The 25383-nt window shown below is 41.1% G+C and overlaps 1 protein-coding gene across 2 annotated transcripts in view; it reads left to right on the plus strand.

Moving 5' to 3' along the window:
* ARID5B (AT-rich interaction domain 5B) overlaps positions 1-25383 on the plus strand; it is a 294257-nt gene that overhangs the window by 258142 nt on the left and 10732 nt on the right. For both annotated transcript variants that reach the window (XM_066600812.1, XM_066600813.1), the window contains one exon: positions 23636-23831. In XM_066600812.1, the coding sequence (XP_066456909.1) occupies positions 23636-23831 (196 nt within the window). The remainder of the gene's footprint in view (positions 1-23635; positions 23832-25383) is intronic.

Raw genomic sequence — 25383 nt, forward strand, 5'->3', positions numbered from 1 at the left:
ATGAAAGATACAGGTTCTCTTTGCGGAGATCCAGCTGGTAGGATGTCTATCAGGTAGCATGCCTTCCGAAGGCTTTCTAGCAACACCTATAGTGGCAGCTCCATAAGACAGTATCCAGCCCTTTCTTCTTATGCAGTCAATCATAAGCCTACTCTGTACTGATAATGAGTAACTACTATAAAACAGCTTTTTCTGTCAAATGTATGTCTCTGGTTTTGGTATGCAAATTACCCCTCACCAGAAGGAAGGAAAGAGTCTCTCTATTGCCACCTGTAGGTAGCTACCCTATAAGTCAATTTCTGAGCTACAAAAGAGCCTTGAAACAGGACTTGGGGATATTAGCCAACCAGAAAACCATCTGTAGACAGCTGTTTTGTGGTTTCCTGCTTCCCTTCCAAGTACCAAGCAAGCTACTGGTTGACTAGATGAGGGGCAGATCGGGAGTAGAGTGGGGTGTTGCTTTTCATAGAGAAGATCCAGCTAGTTTATGCAGTCTCATAGGCAATGCTTCATGGGAAAAACAGGTTCCAAGGATCTTTTATGAGTTGGATATTCACTTGCAGGGCACCTATTCATCCAGCTTTCATCCTTCGTGGGGAGAGCTAATTGGCATACCTTTTACCCATGAAGCATTGCATGTAAGACTCTACACACCAATAGGATCTCCTCAATGCAACTTGTAATTTGTAACCCCAGATGTGTTTTGGGTGATAATGCAAGTCATGTTTCAGGTCTATATTTTTTTTTTTATTAATTAGCACTAAAGGTGCTAGAAAGACAGCTTACATTGGAGGAGAACTATTTTGTAAGGTGTTTGCAACACTCTACCGCTGGTTGTTCACACTATTGTCACATACGTGACCTAAGCTTCCTTTATGACTGCTTACAAGTCACAGGAAATTGGTTAAATTATGAATTAATTTTTTTATGTGAATGGAAAAGAAAATCTGTATGAACATAACATCAGCGCAGAGTTAGTGAGGTTACCGAACATCTGATGTAGACTTTACCTGTGGAATGTTTTTAAATTGCTGTTCAAAAGTTGAGTTTTCCTTTAAGTCATAATCTTTTTTTAATGGTCCATTGTAACAAATGTGCCACCTACACAAGTATCTTGTGTGTTAAAGAGGAAATACTGGTTCTTATTATGCATTCCAAAACTTCAGGCTGAAACAAGATTTGAATTGCAGAAAAACAAGGTTGTAATTTGTAACTTTCAGAATTACCATAAAGAAAAGGACAGGAAAAAATACATCAGTCAGACAGAAATGTGATGCTGTAGCCTGATATATTTTCCACACATCCTGAGTCGCTTGCCTCAGCAAAACATGCCTCTATAAGCTGCTGTAAGGGCACGTCATGGAACCCTGACTACATCCACGGCCTGGAACCTTTTGGAAGTTGGAGAATATTAGGGGAAGAGCAAATGCAAGAAATCTGTCTGCTCCGTTTGGGTTACCGGAGCATTCAGTGACACTCTGTTGTCTGGCAAATGCTCAGACACATGAATCATAATATTCGTAACAGTGGTATGCCATGAAATAACACTATGTATGTGTCACATATGGAATATTTAATCTGATTAAAGGCTATGTTCACAGAACAGATGTTGGCATGGAATTGGTGTTCGATCAATTTGATAGGTAATCCACATTGTGGTTTATGCAGCGCAGGCTTGAAATTTGTGCGACGAGTAAGAAAAAAAGTGATATTTCACTTCTTGACATGGAATCTGACATAGATATACGCACACAGATCCATGGTATATGTAGTTCAAAATCCATGGTAGAAATTTAAGGCTGATTCTCAAATTTTGGCTGCAGATTAACTGGTGAATCCATGGTGGGTTTTACCGTATGAGCATCGCCTTACTATTGCAGTTCTAAAAATTCAAAGCCTAGAGTCAATTTGTTACTGTACATGTCTACTTTAATGAAATTGCAATTTTCCACCGGGGTCTTCTACTGGTAATCTATATCAATATTTCCATTAAATAGGTTGTGCCAAATTATAAATGCAAGTTATAGGGAAAAATGTTATGCTCTATGCAGGTTCAACTGTTGAGATCCCCACTGATGTCAAGAAAGGGGGTCCCCAAAGTGTCGGCATGGAGGTGAGGTAGCACTTGTACTCCCAACTCTATTTCAATGGGAGGGCTGGAGATTGCCAAGCCCTTGTAGTCAGCACTTAACACTCCAGTTGAAGTGAATGGAACAGCAACATGCACGTGCAACCTCTGCTACAAAAATTCAGGATCCCTATTCTCGAGATTGGTGGAAGTCAACAGGATAGGGGATACCTTTATTATTAGAGATGAGCAAGTGTACTCGGTAAGGACAGATACTCGAGCGACTATCGTCCTTTTTGAGTACCTGCCTGCTCACTTGCAAAGATTTAGGGGGCGGCGGGGAACAGTGGGGGGGGATCTCTCTCTTTCTCTCTCCCTCCCGCAACACAGCGCTCACCCCCGCCAGCACCCGAATCTTTGCGGGTGAGCAGGCAGGTCTCGATAAGGACCATAGTCGCTCGAGTATCTGTCCTTACCGAGTACGCTCGCTCATCTCTATTTATTATCTATAGGGGTCCAACTTTTGAGATCCCCACTGATGTCAACAAAGGGGGTCCCGAAGGTTACTGCATGGAGTAGAGTTTGCACTTGTGCACTGCCACTCCATTTCAATGGAAGTACCGAAGATTGCTAAGCCCTTGTAATTAGCACTTAACACTCCCGTTGAAGTGAATGGAACAGTGGCATGCATGTGCAACCTCTGCTCCATTCATTCAGGAGTCCTATTCTCGAAATTGGTGGAAGTCCAAGTGGTCCAAACCCCACTGATCATAAACTTCACCCCTATCCTGTGAATAGGGGATAACTTAATAACTTGGCACAACACTTTTAAAATCCATTGATCACTTTTGGATATTGGGTAATAATTAATCTTTACTGAGACATGTGACCTATTAGGTCAATCACTTGGCTATCTCTGGTAACCTCATTGAAATAAAGCGACAACATGTGTGCTAAACCACCCCTCGGGATTTGTTGGATCCCCACCCATCAAAATGTTGTTCCTTGTCCTGTGGATAGGTGATAATGTTAAATGTTGGCACAAACCCTTTAAGAATGTTTGCTGTGGACTTTATAGCCTTCATAAAGTTAACGAGTTACTGCTTCTACATAAATCATGATGAGTTTGTGAGATGTTTAAGATTTAAAAACAGAATGCATCCCTAGATTTTAATATTCATGTTACTCAGCTCCTTTAGGTGGTACAACATTGAACACGTCTTAATAGCTGGCTGCCACCAGTAGCAACTGGTTTACTTTACACCTATTGACACGAGTAGGCAATATGTGAGTTCTGAGAAAAGTTTACCTCGAGCCTTTACTTTTATGATATAAGGTTTATTGTCCCTGGGGCTTCACCATTATCACTGAGTAACTTTACTCTCATGCATACCATTGCACAATCAGATCTACGATTATGGGAGTAACAGATGCTATAACAAAGCATCCATTGAAAATAAGGAAGTAAGTTAAGAGGAATTACAAAACTAAGATGACAGGAGAATGTGATTAATATGCATTAGAAATCAGGCCATATTTCATCAGATAAGATCAGTTATCTTATGGATTCTAAAGTTTCTCTCGTCCCCATTTATTACATTGCCTGTGTATAGTGTGTATGATGAACGTGGACATTTGATGTCTGGAATCTGGACTGGGTTTCTCAGGTGTCTCCCTGCAGCTACACAAAGCTTCTCGGAGGTAAAAATAAGAACAGAGCTTTTTTGGGGGAATGGAATGATTTTTCAGGGGTTCCTTATAACAGTATTTTGCAAATTCCAGTCCTCAGGGACCCCCAACAGGTCAGGATTTCCATAGTATTGCACAGGTGATATAATTATGGTCAGTTCCTCAAACATTGCACTCTCGAAAGGATATCCTCAAATCATGACCTGTTGGAGGGTCAGGAGTTTGGGAAATACTCCTCTAAAGTAACAAGTAGGAAACCAGTAATATACCGTACATATTCTATTTTACCATCCAGATTAAATAATAAGAACAATAGAGTAGCCAGTTAACCTAAGGGATTGTCCAGTAGTCGTTTTTTTGGCACCATGACTGTCTATGGACTGTCCGGTTTTGCAGCTCATCCCCATTCAAGGAAATTGTCTGTGTCTGGTATTACAGCTCAGCCCTATTCAAGAAATGGGGCTGAGCTGTAATACCAGACACAGCCACTGTATAGCCATGGTGTTGATTTGGGGCTAAAAAAAAAAGCAGATCCTTTTTTTTTTAGACTTGGACAATATATTTAAATCCATATTATTCACCAAGCACGGCGGAATAAGTTGGCGCTATACAAATAAAGATTATTATTATTACCTTGAGGATAGATTTATTTATTTACGCCAAAATATTTTTTTTTTCCAAGGTACCAATTGGCTCCTCTCCTACAACTACAACTTCCAGCATGTGAATTGTGGCAAGCTAGATGTCATCCGAGCCAATTGCTTGCCAAGGGATGACATTCCACAGTGTGTTACAAAGACAAATATAGTGACAATGTTACATCTGATATCAGGGTTTAAAGGATTGCTTGGTGAATCATTTGGTAACATTTACTACATAAAAGCAGTGTCTACAGATACTTGACCTCCAAATGACTCTGGTTTAATAAGATATTAAAGGGCCTTCGTCTTAAGAGCCCTGCCCAACTGTTTCCCAGTTGTTTTTGCAAAAATAACACAATGTGTGCAGTACTTACAGAAACCGGTATAGCAAGTTGTGTGGGTATATGAATGGTGCAAACAGCCTATAATTGATAGGGTCAGCTCTTCCTGTTGGAATAGTTTTACATGGTACGGTAGTATATAATAGTTATCAATGTTATTATGGCCACATTGCATTGGTCATGACCCATTAACACAATGTTGGAGCCAAACTGCAGGTTTCTATAGCAGAGAAAGTCGGATTGTTGAGTTAGGTTGAAAGCAGTTCTGTCCCAAAAGGATCTCAGTATTTCAATAAGAATCAGGATTGGTGGAGACTTCTACAGCCGTGTGGGTCATAAAAAGACTCCAACAATCCCAAACACTTAAAGGGGTTATCCAGCCTAAAAACTTATTTTTGAATGTCTCTCAGGATGGTGGACAAAATATAAAAAAGTGATACTCAACTACTACTTCTTTTTCACCAGTGCCCAATCTCCCTCTGTGCTACACTTACTGATACAGCAGTAATGACATCCTGATAATGGAGTAAGTGACTTCTGCAGTTCATCACTTGGCCAAAGTGAGCCAGTGATTGGCCGGGTCGGTCACATGTCACTGGTGGGAGATTGCGTGAGTTATGAACTTTTAAAGAGATTGTACTGAGTTATAAAGTTATGTCCTGTCCATAGGATAAGGGATGGCTATATGATCTGTAGGGGGTCTTTCTACTGGGTCCCCCACATATCCAGGGGTCTCAAAGGTCCCTGCATGAATGGACAGATATCCTGCATGCACGCTGCCCCTTTATTCATTTCATTGAAAGTGCCAGAGTTTGCCAAGCGCTTGTGCTCAGCAATTTCTGACTCTCCCATCGAAATGAATGGAATGGTGGTGCATATGTGTGTCCTTCACTCCATTTATGTGGTAACTTTCGAGCCCCCATGCTCCTATTGGCCGAACCCCCACTGATCATAAAGTTGTCCCCTTGTGGATAACTTTATAACTTGGCGCAATCCCTTTGATGTTTTCTACACCGCCCTAAACAAGTATATACACTTTGGGGAGCTGGAAAAGCCATTTAATATGGCAATACTTATAACCTGAGGATGTGTAGTGAGTACATGTTAGTGAGTACATGTGGTTTGCCCATTTATTGACAACCCCTGCAATTTGAGTCAGGGGCATAACTATAGGGGATGCAGGCGATGCGGTTGCACCAGGGCCCAGGAGCCTTAGGGGGCCCATAAGGCCCCTCTTCTCCATATAAGGAGCCCAGTACTATGAATAAAGCGTTATAGTTGTGGCCCCGTTACAGGTTTTGCATTGGGGCCCAGGAGCTTCAAGTTACACCTCTGGTTTGAGTAGTTTTAGTCTGTCATCCCCTGAGTAGATATAGCAGTGTATGAGGCATCTATAGGGCTGTAGGTGCTTGTGGTCCATGGTTGGACACGAGAAAGGACTGTGTAGTTGTTTGCTAGATTTACACCTTTTCCTCATTACTACCAGCAAGATGAGATTAATGTCTTAACAGTGAAAGCTTTAGAAACTGGATACGGTGTCATACTAGATATAGTGGGCGTAGAAAAGTAAGATCAAGACTGTGAAATTAGGTAATTTTCTAATGTAGGATGGTACTGAAGTGGTAATAATTATGTTTGTAGGCTGTTGTAGAAATGTGTTTCGCTTCATTTACCTGAGTATTTTCCATATATATGTCAATATTTACTGATGCCTCTGACAGCAATGGAAAAGCATTCCTTTCAAAATCATACATTGTGCAGCTTATGGGTTCCTCTTGAGCGCAGTGGAAAAAAGAAAATGAATGATGCATATGGAAATAAGAGCCATGAACGGTATGTTTAATATAGGATGGAATATTGGTCTTATCTAGAGATGAGCGAGCACGCTCGGTAAGGTCAGTTACTCGAGCGAGCATCGCTCTTCTCAAGTAACTGCCTTCTCGTCCGAGCATGCTCGGTGGGGCAGCGAGGGGCGGCGTGGGAGAGCTGAGGGGAGCGGGGAGGGGGGAGTGAGAGAGATCTCTCCCCCCCCCCCCTCCCGAGCACATTTGGACGAGAAGGCAGTTACTCGAGAAGAGCGATGCTCGCTTGAGTAACTGACCTTACTGAGCGTGCTCGCTCATCTCTAGTCCTATCTTCTATTATTTTTTCACACTTGTATCTGCTAGCTTGCAATCTTCTGTAGAAAAAACAAAATTGGGACGACCCGTTCAGAATAACATCTAAATTCCAACCTGCTACAAGGCAGCCTCTGAATGCCTTCCCCTTTGTTGCATGTAGTAACTAGCATTTCCCCGTGTCCCAGTTACTAGAGAAGCCCAATGCCTAACAACAGGCAGTGGATTGCAAAGGTGCTGGAAGAAAGATCCTTAGTGGCAGCCACTGCAAACTTAATTTTCAAGGGTAAAACGAAAAAATGAATGCAAGTATGTTACAAGATTGATGATATACACATAGGCATAGGTGTAACTAGAAGCTCTTGGGCCCTGATGCAACATCTATAACACAGCGCCCTACCTACCATGTGTTGTTTATAACACAGTGCCTTCTTATGTGATGGAGGCGCCTTTGGGTCCCCTAAGGCTCCAGAGCCCGGTAGCAACTGCTACGACTATGCCCCTGTGTTAACCCCTTGTGAGTCCCCCTTACAAGTATATAAATTCCTGCTAGCATTTACAGTAAATACTTTAGCATAAGCACTTTCAAGCCCATGTGTATTATCTTGCTATGACTTTTTTTTTTTTGTATTTTTTCCTGAAAATAACCTTTTCTTAATATAGTGATTTTGATTGAGAAAGAAATGATGTCTCTTGAGAGCTTTTACAATTTGCAAATGTAAAATTGTCCTCCTCCGTCTTTCCTAGACCCACTGGCAGGAGTCCAGATTACTTACTGTAATAGATGTGTGACCTTTGCTGAAGCTTTGCATTGGATTTTCATAAATTCTACTGGAAAAAAAAAAAAACCTAAAGCCTGTGTTCTCCCCACACCTTTATTTAATTTCAGAGCAGTGTCTGAAACACATTTCTATGTAGATAAATTGTAGCAGGAGCCGCATTGACTTCAAGAAGGCGAAAAATACATTTCCCAAGTATTAATAGGAAAACATAACTATTGATGATGGGAAATGACTAGGCGAATATTAGTTTGCTTTACCTTTATTGATTAAAACATGCCTCTGCATCAGACAGGCTCCCGAGGAGAAGAAGCTGCATTCATTTAAGTAGAAGCTTTGTTGTCAGAGAAGAATGTTAAGCCACCCACTGGTTCCCGTTTTTTTTTTCCCCCCCTTACCTCCCCCCTCCTCTCGAATGTTAATCTTAAATTATAAAGAAAAATAAAAGGAAATGATGGCTGTATCTGGATAGCCGATTTTCTTTTATAGCATCTGACTGTACTGTGGTTGTATTAGTCACTTCATAGGTTGGATTTGCAATTTATGAATCTTAATACCAGCTTTTTGATACAAGCTTCAAAAATGACATTATCCGTTCTGAAAAACTGATCACTTTGCAGAACTCATTAGCGCTCGCACAGAATACTTTCTCAAGGCCGGCTTCTAATGTATATTAAAGCTGACTGACATGTATTTTTAGTGGATGAAATATGAATTCGCCTGTGAACAAAATGGTTTAAGAAATCTGTTAGAGGATTCAATGTGTAACAGTCACCCAATCAGACCAAAGTTTTTCTATAACTTTCTGGATAGAACTTATGTGGAACTGAAAAAGTGTCGGCCAGATATTTGATTTTGCCACTTGTCGTTTTTTTTCATGCCCGATCAATAAATAATCTGAAAATCTGGTAGATATATAATATTGTGGGGTGACTGATTAAAGAACAGTCATTGGTCTGTGAGGTTGCGGACAGTTTTGATAATTACAAGAGTCAATCTGGTGATTTATTTAGAGGAATTGTACCGTACGTGTAATAGGAAGGCTACATAATTAGTGAAAGATATTACATTTGGGGTATATATTAACTGTGGTGTAGAATAATTGACAAACACAGAAATCGCCAGGTTTAGTAAAAGAAAAAAAAAAAGAGGTTTGGTTCTTTGTCGCCATCTACTGGCCATTTATAGTACAGCAAGAGCTGAATGACATGCATACCGTGTATATACATGTTATTATATATGTGTATCTGCGTATACATATAGAAAGTATGGAAAGGACAATAGAAGAAAATGAATTAAAATGAGATAGGAAAAAAAGATAGCGGTAGGTGTGAGACAGTAAGAACATTTTCGTATTCAAATTTCACTCTTCAAAGTGTGGAATAAACTATTCTTAAAGAATAAATAAACTTTTAATAAACCTCACATGTCATGGCAGAAATTTTGATTGGTGGGGATCTGGCTGCTGAGAGCGCAACGGATCGCTAAAATGAAAAGGCAGCGTGCCGTGTCTCTTTGGCTATGATCACCCAGTGGTGTATGGATTCATAGGCCTTCTGTTGAACCTATACACAATTCCAAGCAGTGTTGGAAATAGATGAATGGACACAGCACTTTTGATGAGCCCTTCTGCCCATTTATTTTAGCCATTGGTGGGAATATCCACCTCCGCCCCTCCAAGATGATGCAAACTTCTGACATGTCACAATGTGAAAAGTTTATTAAAAGTTTACTTATGCTTTAATTGTTACTTCTTAAAGGGATTGTACGAAGATTGCATGTTAACTTGCTGAGCGGTGGGGGTCTCACAGCCGAGATCCCCGCCGATCTGTAGAATGGGACTCCCGTGTCCTTCTCTCCTGTTACTGCAGGGGTCACTCCCCACCACCCCCGCAGTAAGATCAGTGTGAAGGGAGTGCTGGCTGCACATGCACAGTCAGTGCTTCATGCATTACAATAAGTCTGACGGAAATACCCAAGTGGCTGCCACTCAGGTATCTTGGCAGTTCCATTGACAGCGACCAGCTCTTCATTCTGTCGCCTCCTCACTGCAGATCCTATGGATAGGGGATAACTTGCAATCCTGGTACAACCCCTTTATTTATGGGAAATCTGTGTAAAAGATAGAATGTATTCACATTGTGTTTCCAAAAGTTACCCTTTATACTGGCGTGGTGTAAATGCCCTAAAAGGTTTAGTTTAGGCGCAATAGACTTTCTGGCATCCAAAGAATAATAGATAAGCCCCAATGTGCTTATACATACACACACAAACACACACACATTATATATATATATATATATATATATATATATATATATATATATATTTATATACATACATACATATATACACACACACATACATTGAAATGTACAGGCTAGCCAGACTATTATGAAAAGGGATAGTTGTGTCTGTTCAGTGGCCAGAAGAGTTTCCTTAGCTTTATGGAATAGCTTAGACTACGGCACTATTCTATACAGAGGCATCAAACAAAAATTGTATACTATGTGTGTACTATTTTTTTAACATGGGAGCCTGCCAACAAAGTATGCCGCTGTATGCCTATATACTGTGTCATACATAGTGAAATCCTCCACATATATCATCAGCACATATTGGAAATGCAGTGTGAATACACACTCACATGGCTTGGTAGCACCAGAACTAATTAATACATCAGTCCTGACTAGAGTTGAGCGAACCTACTCGTTTCGAGTAATTACTCGATCGAGCACCGCGATTTTCAAGTACTTCCGTACTCAGGTGAAAAGATTCGGGGGGCGCCGGGGGGCAGGGGGAGGCGTGGCGGAGCGGGGGGTAGCAGCGGGGAACAGGGGGGAGCCCTCTCTCTTTCCCTCTCCCCCCCCACTCCCCGCTGCAACCCCCCACTCACCCACGGCGCCCCCCGAATCTTTTCGCCCGAGTACGGAAGTACTCGAAAATCGCGGCGCTCGGGTGAAAAAGGGGCGTGACCGAGCAGGTTCGCTCATCTCTAGTCCTGACCTATAAAAACAATTTTAATAACGAGCGCCCAAAATAGATACCCGGGCGGGTTTGTTCTCCTTTGCCATATTGAGCAGATAAAGCGATTCACGAGACCCTCGATGCTGGACTTTTGGAATATTTTGTCGCATCTGCATTTGTGGTGTCATCTTTTGTCGAAAAGTAAAACTAGTGTAACAGAATAAAAGCGTTGAGCCAGTAGTATATAATGTAGCAGCGTCTCCCGGGGGACATTCTAGCGGTGTGGAGTTAGTTTCTTCTTTTGGCAGAGTTTAAGGAGCAACTCTAATATGTCATCAGTCGTCACCACCACTGCTGCTAGCGGCCATAAACCATTCTACGAGGCTCTTTATTTTGACACTTCATCGGTTTAATGCTTGACATGTAGCCTGGAGTAACAGGTGTAGAGTTAAGATGCCGTGTCCACATAGCAAAGTGATGTGTGTCTCTGAACTTCCCATCATGAGGGCAGGCTTCCAAAATGTAATACTCCGATGTTTATGGTGTCCAGCAATGCATTATTGGGACTCGTAGCCTATTTGGTCATGGTTATTCCTACCTCTCCCTCCTGCAGGCACATTGCACTGGGAAGAACAGTTATGGCTCTATGGATGAGACATAGTCCTGGGTCAGGAAAGCTTTAGGCTCCGGTTACATCATGATGGGCGCATCTTGACATTTAAGATGGAACAATGCTTCTACAGCACCACCTATTAGAGGACAGTATTCCTGCAAGTCAATGTTAGACCTTTTAACAAACCTCGGGAATATAAACCAGAGTCTTCCCCAGAAGTTGCAGATAACCATACACAGACAGCTGTTTCGGGGTGATTACCCTTCATCAGTGTGCAGTAGGTTTCTGGCTTATAGATGTGGGTCAGGAAGGGTATAATTTCTCCGTAGGGAGAGCACCTAGATGTTGTACAGAGACTAATAAGGCCATGCATGCTCCTCTGGGAAATTTATGCATAGGGAACTATGCCTCTACATATAAAACCATAGCAAGGGGCAGCTAATACTCCCTTCTAGGCGATTCTAAGATTTTAACTTTTAGTTATATCTATATATATAATTTTTATTTTTTTTTAACCCTTCTATCCGGTGTTGATATAGTTTATACAATCAGTGGACATGATTGTATCAGGGTATGCATACTAAAGCTGCTATACTGTACTCCCATCCTATTATTCTGCCTTTACAGTCACAACCGATTATTTCATGCATGGCCAGATAAATATAGCCCTCATTAGTGCACGGGCGGGGAGGGGGCTCAGTTTACTTTACAATGACCTCTGTTTATTCTTTAGTGTTTCAGCTTGAACATACCAGGAATCCATTTAGAATAGCTCTTGTGCTGTTAAGAGCAAGCAGAAAATACAACCTCTCTCATAATCAAATGATAAGATCACATCCTGTGGGCATTTGTGTTGTACTATTACCAGGATGGCTGGGGGGGGGAAACTCAGAAAATTGCAGAGACCTTTTTGAAACAGCAATTGTCCATATGGTTTTAGAATCCCATGTAATCCCCCCGAGCAGTACAGTAAATATGTATGTGCTTCATTATTGATGGAGCAACATAATGTATTAATTTGAGAATGCAGCAAGCAAGGAAAGTAGATGTATGACATTTTGACATTTAAAGGTGTAGTCTCGTATGAAGGTAGGAGGACAGCATCCTGGATTGGAAGGCGTTATATATACGGTAGTAGATATAAAATATATAAATTCAATGAATGTAATAGTATTATCTATTTAAAGGTTCCTCTCTGGCTTAATAATGTGTCATCATAAAAATGACCTATTGTAGAAATTAGGTTTTTAGGTTAAATATATTTGACTACAAATTTTTGGTGATTTTTTTTTTTACAATTTCGATGTCACGATTTATACTTAAAAAAATAAAATCTTGCAGTTTTCATGCCGACTGCTAAGCCACTAAAATTGTCTGACACTTCCTGTTCTGTAGAGAAAACTTTTCAGCAGTCATCTCATTATCAGCACAGACAGGATTATACTAAGGCTGGGGTCACACGGGACGGAATTCCAGTGGAATTTGTACAGAATGGGCGCACTAAAAAAACCTGAGAATTCCGCTGGAAAAGAGCAGCTTCAAAACCCGCTCACCTCCTCCTCCTCCTCCCTGCACAATGATCTCTTCACATGCACAGAGTATGCCCACAACACTATCCCATAAAAGTCAACGTGTCCCTTCTTGTTCATTGGTCTACGGCTTATTTTGTTGCTCTAAAGCATCTCTAAATGCTGTTAAATTAGTTGGCTGAGTGCCATATGATTCTTTTAAAACCATAGAAGCCAGCGGTACTTACCCGTACTCCCCCCTGGGGTTTCCAGTGGTGTAGCCCCACATCATTCGCAGTCTTTATTTTGGAACAGCTGCCAACTGACTATTGCAGCAAACCAGAGGCCGAACAGGTCTGTTGCCATTTTTCTGGTACAATGGCCCCCAGCATATAAATGGTGATGCCAGGAGAACGGCAGCGGATCACCTCAGTGGTCAGGTGGTAACCTTTCCAAACCCCCAGGAGTGGATTTACGGGCCCATTTACATGGAAAGACGATCGCTCAAAAATCGCTCAAATGGCGGTTTGAGTGACAGTTTTGAGCGATCACTTTGCATAAGCTGTTAAGTAGCTAACTAGCTAGTTAAGAGTTTATTAGCGTGTAAATAAAGGCGGACGCTGTATATAGAAGACAGTGGGAGTTCTGTCATCTGCATACAGCTGCTTTATTCTTGGAGCCATCAGCTGGCATCCCGCTGAGAGCTCTGAGCGGGATACCAGCTGAAAGAATAGTATCAATGGTATCCCGCTAAAAGTCAGTGATGAACAAATAGTGCACAAACGATTATCGCTCAAAAGATGGCTTTTGAGTGATATTTGTGTCTAAATGGGCCTTAAAACAGAGTAATCAAATAAGAAGAAAAAAAACTATAATCATTAGAAACACACAAAAACACATCAAAATCGTACTATATGAAGGCCGAATAGTATAAAAGCTGCGTGGAACAAGAGCACCAAGTAGACCCGCCTTAAAAGTATTTGACAAAGTCACTAAATGTAACGTCTAAGTTAAACGGTGCTGAATCGGAGCTTCAGCGTGGAAGCTGTGTGTTTTCATTCAGTTTTACCTTAGTCATGGCTCCGTTAGATACAAGAAACATTTAATTCCAGATTTTCGGCTCTTGGCTCTAGGCCTATGACCAGCTGTGTGAAATGTATTTCTGCTGCTGTCTCACTGCCAACTGCTGAGCTCGGTGAAAAAAAAGAAAAAGTAACTTAACATGAAAATGTTTCTCTACTTCATAAACTCTTCCATGTTCTTCTGAATACGGTGGGGGGACCCCAATTAGCCGTGAACTGAAGAACAAAGTCATAAAACAGTTATCTCAATGAGAAATGACTATAAAATATTTATGGCTTAAGTGTATCACAAGAACATAAGAATCCATTGCAGCTCGCTCTCGGATTTGCAATAGAATATGGCTAGGACACATTATCGCCGGGTCACTAACTGTTGTCATTATTTAATATGGAGGACTTTGCAGCTGCTGAATTCTTTTTGTCTGATGAAATAGTTGTACTACAATATTGGAAATGAATTCCAGGAGACAAAGAAGCACATTATGTGGAGTTATCCTATTAAGCTAATAATTAGGACTGCGGAATTCACTTGCATTACAATGGATTTTAAATATTTAGGCAAAGATGTACAGGGTGAAGCATTTCCTTGTTTGATGCCATCATTTAGAACCCTAATGAGCCCTAAAATGTTCTGCGCCGCTCAGTATGCCTCGGTTATTGCCATCCTGTAATTCCGTTTGATCAAAATGTACATTAGCTCTGCTAGTTTGTTACTATAACATTTATTTTTTATGCTGCTAACAAATTGGACTTAGTGTTTTTGGCCACGTATGTCCGAGTCAGAGGAGAGAAGCTTATGGCGAACGACAATAAAGAGACCCTTCAAACATCTGTGGAACCCCTTTAAAGAATATAGTGGTGACTGGAAACTGTAGTAATTAATTAATATAGGGCTATTGTTGGAATTACTCTTAAGGGGTTGTCGGGCTAGAATGAATTAAAAAATTACGGCCAGGGATTGGGTTAAAGTAAATTTTCAAAAACCACTCTTCACCTGATTAATGGCCCCAAGGTCTTGGAAGCACCTTGCTCATGTGACCCTTGCATAGTCACTGGCTCCGTGATATCGGCATGAACGGCACGTGACTGCTGAAAGCATTAATTGGCTGCAGTAGGCACGTGGACAATGAGTGGCACATGACTGCTGCTGGAGATCATAGGATCGTAGTGGCTGTGCTAAGCTAGGCTTGTGGCTCGTTTTATGGGTAATTTTTCAATTTTAGCCCATTCCATGCCTATAATGTTCTTTCAGTCTTAGAAAAACCCCTTTAAAGGGTACTTGTCATTTTGTAAACAGGATGTTATGCTTTCATCTGGCAGACAGGATGCACCCAATACAGAAAGAGACGTAAGTGAGATGGTAGACTAGGGCAGAGCATAAAGGGGCATTTGACCACTCAGGGATCCTCAAGAACCCAATGGATGTAGATCATGTGACCTCTCTTGTACAAGCAAAGCGAGAAGTAAAATAGACCGGGCCTATGTGCACTGCTTTCTCAAAGTCTACAGCTGGACATGTTATAGGTCAAAATAAGGGTTACTTACCCATCATCTGTCCCAGCGATCCAGCACTGCAGTCCTATGGTCCTCCCAGTTACTGTTATGGAATGTCTACCACCTGGCCGATGTAGCCAAATGGAGGTCACAGTGGCAAAGTGCTGTTCTCTTGGCATCATGGCTCCCAGCATTTGAGTGGTAATGCCAGGAGAATGTCACCGTTGCTGCCTCTGATTGGCTGCAGCTTTCAGGTGGTAGCTGTCCCATAACAAAGATTGGGAGGACCACGGGGCTGCAGTTTTGGATTGCCAGAGCAGAGGACAGGTAAGTACCCCCTGCTCTTGTTATTTTAACCCATTAATTTAAAAAATCGTCCAGCAACCAGACAGCCACTTTAACAGTAACAAGTGATTCATATACTATACTTCTGTAGTACAAACAAGACTCTGCTGACAAAGTATCTCACATAGAGCATTCACGTATTTTATAGGATATACATTTTACATTATGGTTTCCAAGAGGGTAAAAATATAACTCGGGAACAATTGTGTTTAATTTTGCAGATCAGGTTTGTCCGTAAGATAGTCATGACTGATTAGTATTAGCATGGAATGTTAGAAGCAATAAGGCCTGGACTACACATATAGAGGTTTAGACATACTTACAATTTATATCCACCAACTGAGGTTGTAGTGGGTCAATATCGACTGAAGCCCCCTGTCCACGGCAGTTTATTATCACGCCGGCCCACGCTTCCCATAGCATTGCTATGGAAAGCGCCGTCACCTGTCCACGAGCGGAGAATCATGCTGCGAATTGCCCCCATTCTCCGTGGTCAGCCTATCTATTAGATAGGGCTGACCTGCGAGATTCGCCGGCGGCTCCTGCTCTCGGGTGTCGGCTCCCGCAGCAGAGCTTCGCTGCGGGATACCGCATCGCCAGTGGACAGCCGGTCTAAGAGGTTCATCAGTGAGGATACTCACTGTGCAACAGTATAAAAGACATTGAGACTTCTTCACAGTTGAAACTTCAACAGTTTTCTGGTGCAAATTGTGCCAGAAACTGCTGTGTACCACATGTACTATGTGTTTTAGACATTTTCTGACACTTTTCTTTCTGTGTACGAAAAGGGGGGCCTAAAGTTCACGAACAAATTGCACCAAAATTGTGGCAGATTGTTCTAAAATTTTGGTACAATTTCTAGCATAAACTAAGCAAACCAAAAGGTGGTCTAAATTTAGACTAGTCTTAAAATTTGACACAATTATCACTGTGATGAATTTGGTGCTTTTTAAGACTAATTTTGCACTAACATTTGGAGCTTATTTACTAATACTGCCTAAAAGTTAGTGCAGGCTATGACACTAAAAATTGGGACAATATTTTGGTAAAATTTACATCATTTTTGGCATATTATGGTACAGTTTTGGCCTGACCAATGTTTTTAGAATGGAATTCCCATCTGTCGGACACAGTTAAAAAAAAAAAAAAAAGGCCAAAAGTGTCTAAACACATAGTAAATCTGGCATAAAGCCTGTTTGACAGTCTTCTGGTGCAAGTTGTGCCAGAAAACTGTCTAATTTTTAAGTGTAAAACCATAATGTATGGCAATTTTTTAATTAAAAGTCTATGCTCTGTTCAGTGGTTACCAGGAGTGATTACAAGGCTTTCTGTGCACTTACACATGACCTCCTCTGTTTTTTCCATCCTCTTTATTATGTAAATATGAACTGTAATATTACAGCAGGAGGCCGGGATTTGGCAGCCATATATTATTTTGGTAAGTCTTCATACAGGGAACAGTTTACAGTTTCAGCAGCTGTAACATGTTTAAACTCAGTTTGTAATGGGATCTGAGGATGAATATTCCCCACGGGCTCTGTTTAGCCTCATTGGCTGACCGCCAATCCCTGGGCTAGAGAACATAATTCATGTTATTTTCTTACACATACAATGTCAGAGCATGCGCGCTCAATGAATTCTATTCCTGGTGGTTCACTCTTACTAAGTTTGGAGGTGTTGTTTACAGTTTACAATAGCCAATCAGGTTCCAGATGCTATGGTTTTTTAGGGCGGATTGAAAAAAAAAGCATTTTTGAGTTTGGTTGCAGTATCTCATCTCTATAAGGACTTATTCACACAAATGATTTCCACATCTGTGTTCAGTCTGTATTTGCAACTGACTATACACAGACAGCACACTGACCCATTATAGTAAACGGGGCTATACAGGCATGCTGTTTTGCAATTAAAAAAAAAAGGAGGAAGCCCAATTTTCTTCTTTTTGGGTATGAGAGAAAAAAAAAACAGATAACACACAGAAATAAAAGAAACTAACAAATGGCCATGCAATGCATGTGGATGCAAGATGGACATATACAAGAATTAACCCTTTCCAATCCAATTTCCATCCTGGTTTTCCTAGGGGGCTTACTCTTTTTCTGCTGTTATACAACGGCGCTACCTGCTGGCTAAAGCCAATACTGCATGAGGTGACACGTTGGATAGGCTCCAACAGCAGAGAGGCTGGCAACATACAGTAAGAGAACCCCGACGGATGTCTTCCAACATCAGAGCTGTACAGCCTTAAATCATAATGTCTTTAGACGTCAGACAGTGGATTGGAAAGGGTTAAAATAAGTCCATTTTTCACGACCAAAATCGGACACACTTGTCTGAATAAACCCTAAGTTTGTCCCACTGACTATGGCTGCAGTTTAGCTAATACATGAGGTTGAAACGTCTCATCTCATAAATAATACAACTTAGATTTCCCAAGAAATGCTCCTTTAAGTGCACACACTTGTTTGAGCAGGCCTTTTGAAAGCTATTGGGAGGAAGGAGGAATGATTTTTGTATTCACTGTAGATGAACACCCTATTTGGATAAGGTACACATGAGGAAGGCCATCCGAATTCCCATATGGGAGCCAACGTGCACCCTGGGGCTATAGCAATGCAAACTAGTTTTCTTAGGAACCCATATCTTTAAATGGAACAGTCAGTGAGAAAGCAGCTGTAATAATAATAATAGGACCTCAGCCAGAATCCGGCTTTAATTTTGTGAACCGCGCTGTAACATGAAGACTGATTGTATCAAAGCAACTGTCCATTGCTACTAAAGGGCGCACATCATTTCATGGCTTTGCATATTTGCACATACCTGTGCTCCTCAATGCATTTGGATGTACAATAAGGTGCCTACCGTTTGTTCTGTGTGAGCAATAATGCATCGGAATATGGAACGAACATGTTCTACTTAAAAGATGAATAGAATGTCAAAGTTAATGTAAAACACAGTTGCTCAAGGGAAAAAAATAATTTCTAAAAATGTGTCTTAGACACTTTCTGGCAATGGTTTATTTATTAAATAAGTCATCTAGAAAAAAAATCTCAAGTTTGGTATACAAGTGATTGAAATGACAACATTAAAAAGAAAAAAAAACATAAAAGACTGGGTGGGTTGTTGCTTCCTTATTTAATTATTGTAAGCCTGCTTAAATAGGTTAGAAAGCAGCTGAAGATGCTGGATCCTTTGCCTCAGCATGGGTCCAACTGGAGAATTTATTGTTTTAGCCCTTTTCCTCCCTGGCCTTGATGTGATACGAGGGCCCTGTATCCCCCTCTATCAAAACAACGTTTTTCTAATACCACTCTCTGCTACTATGAAAATCCACCAAATTTAAAATGGGACTTCAGTCAAAACCTATTTTTTGGAAATCCCACATTTCTACCTGGACAGCGTATAATTGGTGGATTCTTAAAAGGATCACTAGACTTTATAATGTTATTTAGACGTTGGGTGGACCCTTTGCAGGAGGTATGATATCCCTTCTTAATTCTGTTTTCAACACCCCACCCACCAAGAGAGAACTTCCTTTCATGCTTAAATGAGAACAGGATCTCAATGTTTCCTCATCTGTCCTGTTGTGGCCTGGGAGAATTTTCCCTCAGAGTTCTCCATAGACTTCACATCATGTTTTCAATTGAGTATCAATTGTTAGGCAATCACTTGCACATATGGTGGTTATAGCCAGCGATGTCCCTATTTTGGGGCCGTGTGATGAGCCTAATTTCTTGGGTGTTGAATATGCAGTTTTGCAATTCTCACACACTCCTACACTTGGGAGATAAACTCCCTGGGATTGGGAATCAAGCTCACAAATTAGCCCAACATATCAGCATATGGTGAGGATCTTCATACCAGTGCAATGGAAATCCTCCCTTCTCTGTGATCAAGTAAAAAGAGTCACGCATGATGCTATTCAAAGAATTAAATGCCATCATATCCGACACAATGGCGGAATTCCAAAAAACGTGGCTACCATGGTCAGATTTCGTAGGATTTACACAATGGACAACACCTCTGACCTCATGAGTGCTACACTATTGTGCATTTTCTTTCTTATATTTTAATAGAGATGATACCCATGTGCCTGAAATATTGTGTTACATTTTGTCTTATGTCATCTTTGTACATTCTTAGCATATATGGTTCTTCGAGTTGCCTACTGTAACGTAGGCCAATTCAATTCGTTAAAACTACCTGTACCTTACTTTTAGATACGGGATCTCTAATAGGGTAATTGGAGGTGATCATCTTCCCTGCCATTGGGAATCACTTTGTTTCTCCCAGTTATGTCTTGCCTTAATATGCCTCCTATGTACAGAAATTAAGTTATTTGAAAACTTAAGGGGCAACTTTAGTAAAACTTTGTGAAACTGAAAATTAAAAAAAAAAAATGCAAGTTAAACACTAAATTATATGTACTCCAAAATGGGCTAGACATTAACTCATTCTGGACAAAAATAAGGTCTACCTGCAAAAAACTATACTTACAAGCGGAAAATGCCTTGGCCCCAAAGGAATTAACACTGTACCCATACAGAAAAACACCCTGGTAAAACTATCTAGAAATCTAATTTAATTCTGTGCAGTTTTTTTTTTTTTTACGTCGTCTATGTAACTAAAACATACTTCCTCTATAATGAATATATGCACTATAAACAAAGCCTTGGCTCCACTAAATTAATTTGTCTTTAAAACAACATAATGTTCTGAATAACAGTCCTCATATTGTGAAGTCGCTGAGTTGTGCATTAATCCCAGAGTGAGTCATTAATCATGCCAAATGCATTTGGAAGAAGAAAAAAAAAAGTTCATCATTGAAGTTGAAACTGAGATTGTAATATAATCCATCTCTTCTAATTATAACACAGTTATGTTCTCCTTTAAGATCAAGAACTCGGCTATGACTGGAAAACAGATTATTAAATGCTACATTGTTTGATGTGTCTATTTTTCTAGAATTGTGATTAAGGTTTTAATGTCATAAATCCCCCAGTAGTATGTGTACGGCTTGAGATTTGCTTATGTCTTGGCTTCGATGTAGGGAACATATCTGTTGTCAAATGTTATTGTCTTGGTTCTCTTCTTTTTCCTCAAATGGAAAAAAAAAAGTATTATATGTAGCCATCAGTATTTGAGATGAGCGAGCATACTCGCTAAGGCACATTGCTCGAGCGAGTAGTGCCTTAGCCGAGTATCTTCCGGCTCGTCTCTAAAGATTCGAGGGCCGGTGCGGGTGACAGGTGAGTTGTGGCGGGGAGTGTGGGGGGAGAGAGGGAGAGAGAGATCTCCCCTCCGTTCCTCCCCGCTCTCCCCCGCCGTTCCCCGAGCGGGGAGATACTCGGCTAAGGCACTACTCGCTCGAGTAATGTGCCTTACTTAGCGAGTATACTCACTCATCTCTAATCAGTATGTAAATCACATTCAGCGGATTGTTAACCAGAATGTGAGTTTTAGCAGGTATGCCAACTGTGGAAATATTGTGGCGAAGAGTGGATTTTTAATGGATCTGGAATTGGGTTAATTATCCTTCAATTATAGGGGTTGTTCCACCAAATATGTTGTTCCCTATCCACAAGACTGGAGCTAACTATCTGAATGGTGGAAGTTCCAGCAATCAGACCCCCACAGATAACAAGGGTTCTAATGGTCTCTGAATAGAGCAGTAGTCAGTCATGCGCTCATACTACTGCTTTGTTCATTTCGGCTGCCGAAGATTACTGAGCGCATGTACTCCACTATCTCTGACAGTCCTATTGACATGAATGTAGTGGTAGTGTGCATGAGCGACTTCTATTTCATTTGTTTGGGTACCTTTGTAAGCCCCGCTCCCAATCCTGTAGCTAGGGTGATAACCTCTTTTGGTGGCTTTTCTATTATAGATTTTAACACATTAACCATGTAACCCACTAGAGATAAATCTCAATGCACATGGCAGGAGGCTGTAGGATGGCTTAGGGAATCCCAGTGGCTGCATGCTATATGTGCTTCTGTAAATTGTGGTATAAACCACCATGTGCCTGTGTATGAAATCTAAGCCATATGGAAGTAGAATAAGTTTCCATAGATTTCACTGGGCCTGTACAACTCAGAGGATGTACAGAGCCATCATTCAGCCATGTGCAGGAAGTGGATCTGGTTCTTATGTGTTATACTGCCTGGCAGTTCTGCTGATACAGAACTGCTGACAGTGCTAAGCAGGGTCAGGGGAGAGGGGTCTAAAAGTGCCTCTATTGCTGACTTTAGGGTGCCTAGCATTAAGAAAAAGAACTTTGAAACCGCAAGTGCTCTGGGGGTGGACCGTCTCCATTAATCACAGCTGTGATTGACAGGTTAAGGCCTCATGTCCATAGGCATACTAAGTCCCGTGCAGATTTTTCATGTAGATTTCCGCAGCGGATGATCTTTAAATTGTATTTTTTTGGCTTGCGGGAGATCGTGGATTGTGGATTTTTCACATCATTGTGAAAAAAAACGCAACCCCACCTCCCAGCCTTTTCCCCACCTTCCTAATTGAATTTAACCTTCAAATCCACAGTGCATCCGCAAATGTACCTGCAGATGCACTGTGGATCTCCCCCACCCATAGAGATCAGTGGAGACCATCTGTGCATGATCCGCGTTAAAATGGAGCATGCTGCATTTTTTCCTCCGTGCATGAAATCCGCAAATCGAAATAAATCACATCCAGGCTGTTAAGTTAACCACGGATGGTCCATGATTTCCTATGGGAAACTTGATCTGCAGATTACACACGTGGATTTGCTAAATGAATTATACCCGTGGACATGAGGCCTTAGTGTCCAACCAGGAGACCAATCCAGCTGTCAGAGATGTGGAGCAGCTCAGTGAACTGAGAGAAAAACATTTTACAAAGACATCCCGTTACCAGAGCACTTATGGTATGGGTGGCATCAAAGTTCTAGGCTAGGGACCCTAAAGTATCAATAGGGACAGGGAGGAAAGGTGTAAAGGTACCCTTTTTTAGTGTCAACTTCAAGATTGCGCATATGCTTTCTTTAAAAGTATAAAAATGAAACTTTTTACCATTTTGTAGACTAAACCAACAGTCGTGTCTATATATTAAGTTATAAGCAGACAAAGACTATTTTAAGTCAAGGCCATTTTTTTGAAAAATGGGACAAGCCATTGGTGACGATTAGAGATGAGCGAACCTACTCGGTTCGGGTGTTTTTGAACTCGAGCACCGCTTTTTCCAAGTAGCTCACTACTCGGACGAAAAGATTCGGGGGGGGCGGCGTGGCGGAGTGGGGGGTAGCAGTGGGGAACAGGGGGGAGCTCTCTCCCCCCCCCCCCCACTCCCCTCTGCAACCCCCCGCTCACCTCCGGCACCCTCCGAACCTTTTTGTCCGAGTAGTGAGTTACTCGAAAAAAGTGGTGCTCGAGTGCAAAAACACCCGGACCGAGTAGATTCGCTCATCTCTAGTGACGATGTCTTCAGCTTGCTGCCTGAAAAGCATCCAAACATTAATCATTTACATTTTGGTTAGTCATAGTAAAAATTGAAGTGGAACGTTTGCATTTCCCGAGATGACAATTCTCAGCCGGTTGCTATTAAGTATTGTTGAGGTGGTCTCACTGCACTCATCTTCTATTAGCTGTTGGTTATCAGTCGGGTCAGCCGCATTGCTGCCCCCTCTGTGGTCACTTTCATTCCCAATTTTGTACAAAACATTGCTTTGAATATTAGGTCATCTTCCATATTATCTGCTACTGTAGAAAATCTATGCAGTCCAACATCCCAGCTTGCTTCTGCACTTGTTATTGACTATGGTTCTCAGCAGACAATTACTGCATTAATAAAATTGCTTCCTTTTATTCACAGAACGAGTCAGGGAAAAAAAAATCTAAATTATCCCACCAAATGACATCAGGATATGAAAGTATTTTTTGAAGTGCACATTCAATAATTCTTTCAAATGCATTTACAATGAGGAGCTAATGTATTTTTCTTGGCTATTTAGGTTAATCCTACCGTATGAAAGGTTTATCAAAGGAGAGGAGGACAAACCGCTACCTCCTGTCAAGCCTCGGAAACCAGAAAGCAATTCACCAGATGTGGATATAAAAACAAAAATATGCAGTGCAAAGCGTATTAAGCACGAAGGCCAAAGGTCGAAGAGAGAGAAGGATGGAGCAGCAAAAGCTGAAGATTCAGAGGTAATTAGCGGTTCAATAGATCCTCTACTCCCTCCCCTTATATCAAGCCAATAAGATAGTACTATACCGTTGTAGCGCCACCCATTGGATGGCAGCATTCCTTCAAATCAATGTCAGACCCTTTATACAAGTCTTTATAACAATGACTGGGAATAGGAAACCAAGCAGGATCCATACACAGACAGCTGTTTCGGGGTGCTTGCCCCTTATCAGTGTGCAGTAAGGTTTCTGGCTTAGCAAGCGTAATTCTACATTTTACAAATAAATAGGAACAAGTAACATCTCTAAATTTATTCAGTTTGATTTTGGACCAATTTTGAATTCTTTCATATGGATGTCCCCATTCCTATACGGATGCATCCAAATATTGCTGTTTCAGCTTGCAAACAGACATTTTTATTGTTAGGTCCAAAATTCTGTACCGATTCTTTTACAGAATATTCCCGGAGCCAACGTAGTACGATGGAGCTCTGACCCCTATACACACATATATTATGACGTTAATCAGGACAGAATTTTGGGCCTAGAATGAAATGATGATGTTCATAGTTGGACTTAAACTCGCTAAGACTTATCACATGAAGTCTGTTTCCATGCAGCAATTATCATCAATTTGTCCCTGGAAATGATTTTTAAATGTTGGCAAGTGTGTTGTAAATACTTTGACACTGCAGCTCAAGTGTAGAAAATCCATGGCTATGATTCTGCTCACTGAATATTTGGAGCCAAGTGACTGAACATTTCTTGCTTCTTTACGTAAACCAAGACTGAAAGGATTCTGATGCTAGTGAAGCCTTTCTTTCGGAAAAAGGTTCCAAAGAGGACCAACGGCATATCATCATTCTTCACTGGATCGGTGATGGTGTTGTGCAGAACATTGGAACATACATGCGTATCAAATGGTCCTTTTTTTTCAGTGGTTAAAGGGGTGGTCAGGACACTTTATATCAAATGGCCCTTTCTTTCAATGGTTAACCCTTTCCAATCCACTGTCTGACGTCTAAAGACATTCTGATTAAGGGGCTGTACAGCTTTGATGTCGGAAGACGTCCGGCAGGGTATTCTTACTGTATATTACTGGCCGCTCTGTTGTCGGGGGCCTCTCTGGCATGTAACATACTGCAGCACTGGCTCTAGCCAGCAGATGGTGCTATTGTATAGTGACAGAAAGAGAAAGCCCCCTAGGAAACCCTGAATCCAAACTTGGATTGCAAAGGATTAAAGGGGTTGACGAAGATATTTTTTTTTCTAAAGATAGGAAATGTCAACAGGTCATTGTGAGCCCAAACTATCCGATTTATTTTGTAGGCTTGTAGGTCAGGGAGGGATGACTTTGATTTACTGTGTTACCATATTTAACAGGAAACAGTAATGAAATAGATTTCAACACGCTGTTTCTAGTGGTAACTGTTTAGTGTGCAGATTGCTGGTGTGTTTTAATCAGTATAACACTTAAACTGTTTAACAGTAAGAGGCATCTCAGCTTTCATTACCGAGTTTTGTTTTTTTAAGCCGTTATATTCGACAGAAAATTGCATTTCATTGTGATGTT

The sequence above is a fragment of the Eleutherodactylus coqui genome, chromosome 4 (assembly GCF_035609145.1).
Source record: "Eleutherodactylus coqui strain aEleCoq1 chromosome 4, aEleCoq1.hap1, whole genome shotgun sequence".
In the NCBI taxonomy this organism is placed as follows: Eukaryota; Metazoa; Chordata; class Amphibia; order Anura; family Eleutherodactylidae; genus Eleutherodactylus; species Eleutherodactylus coqui.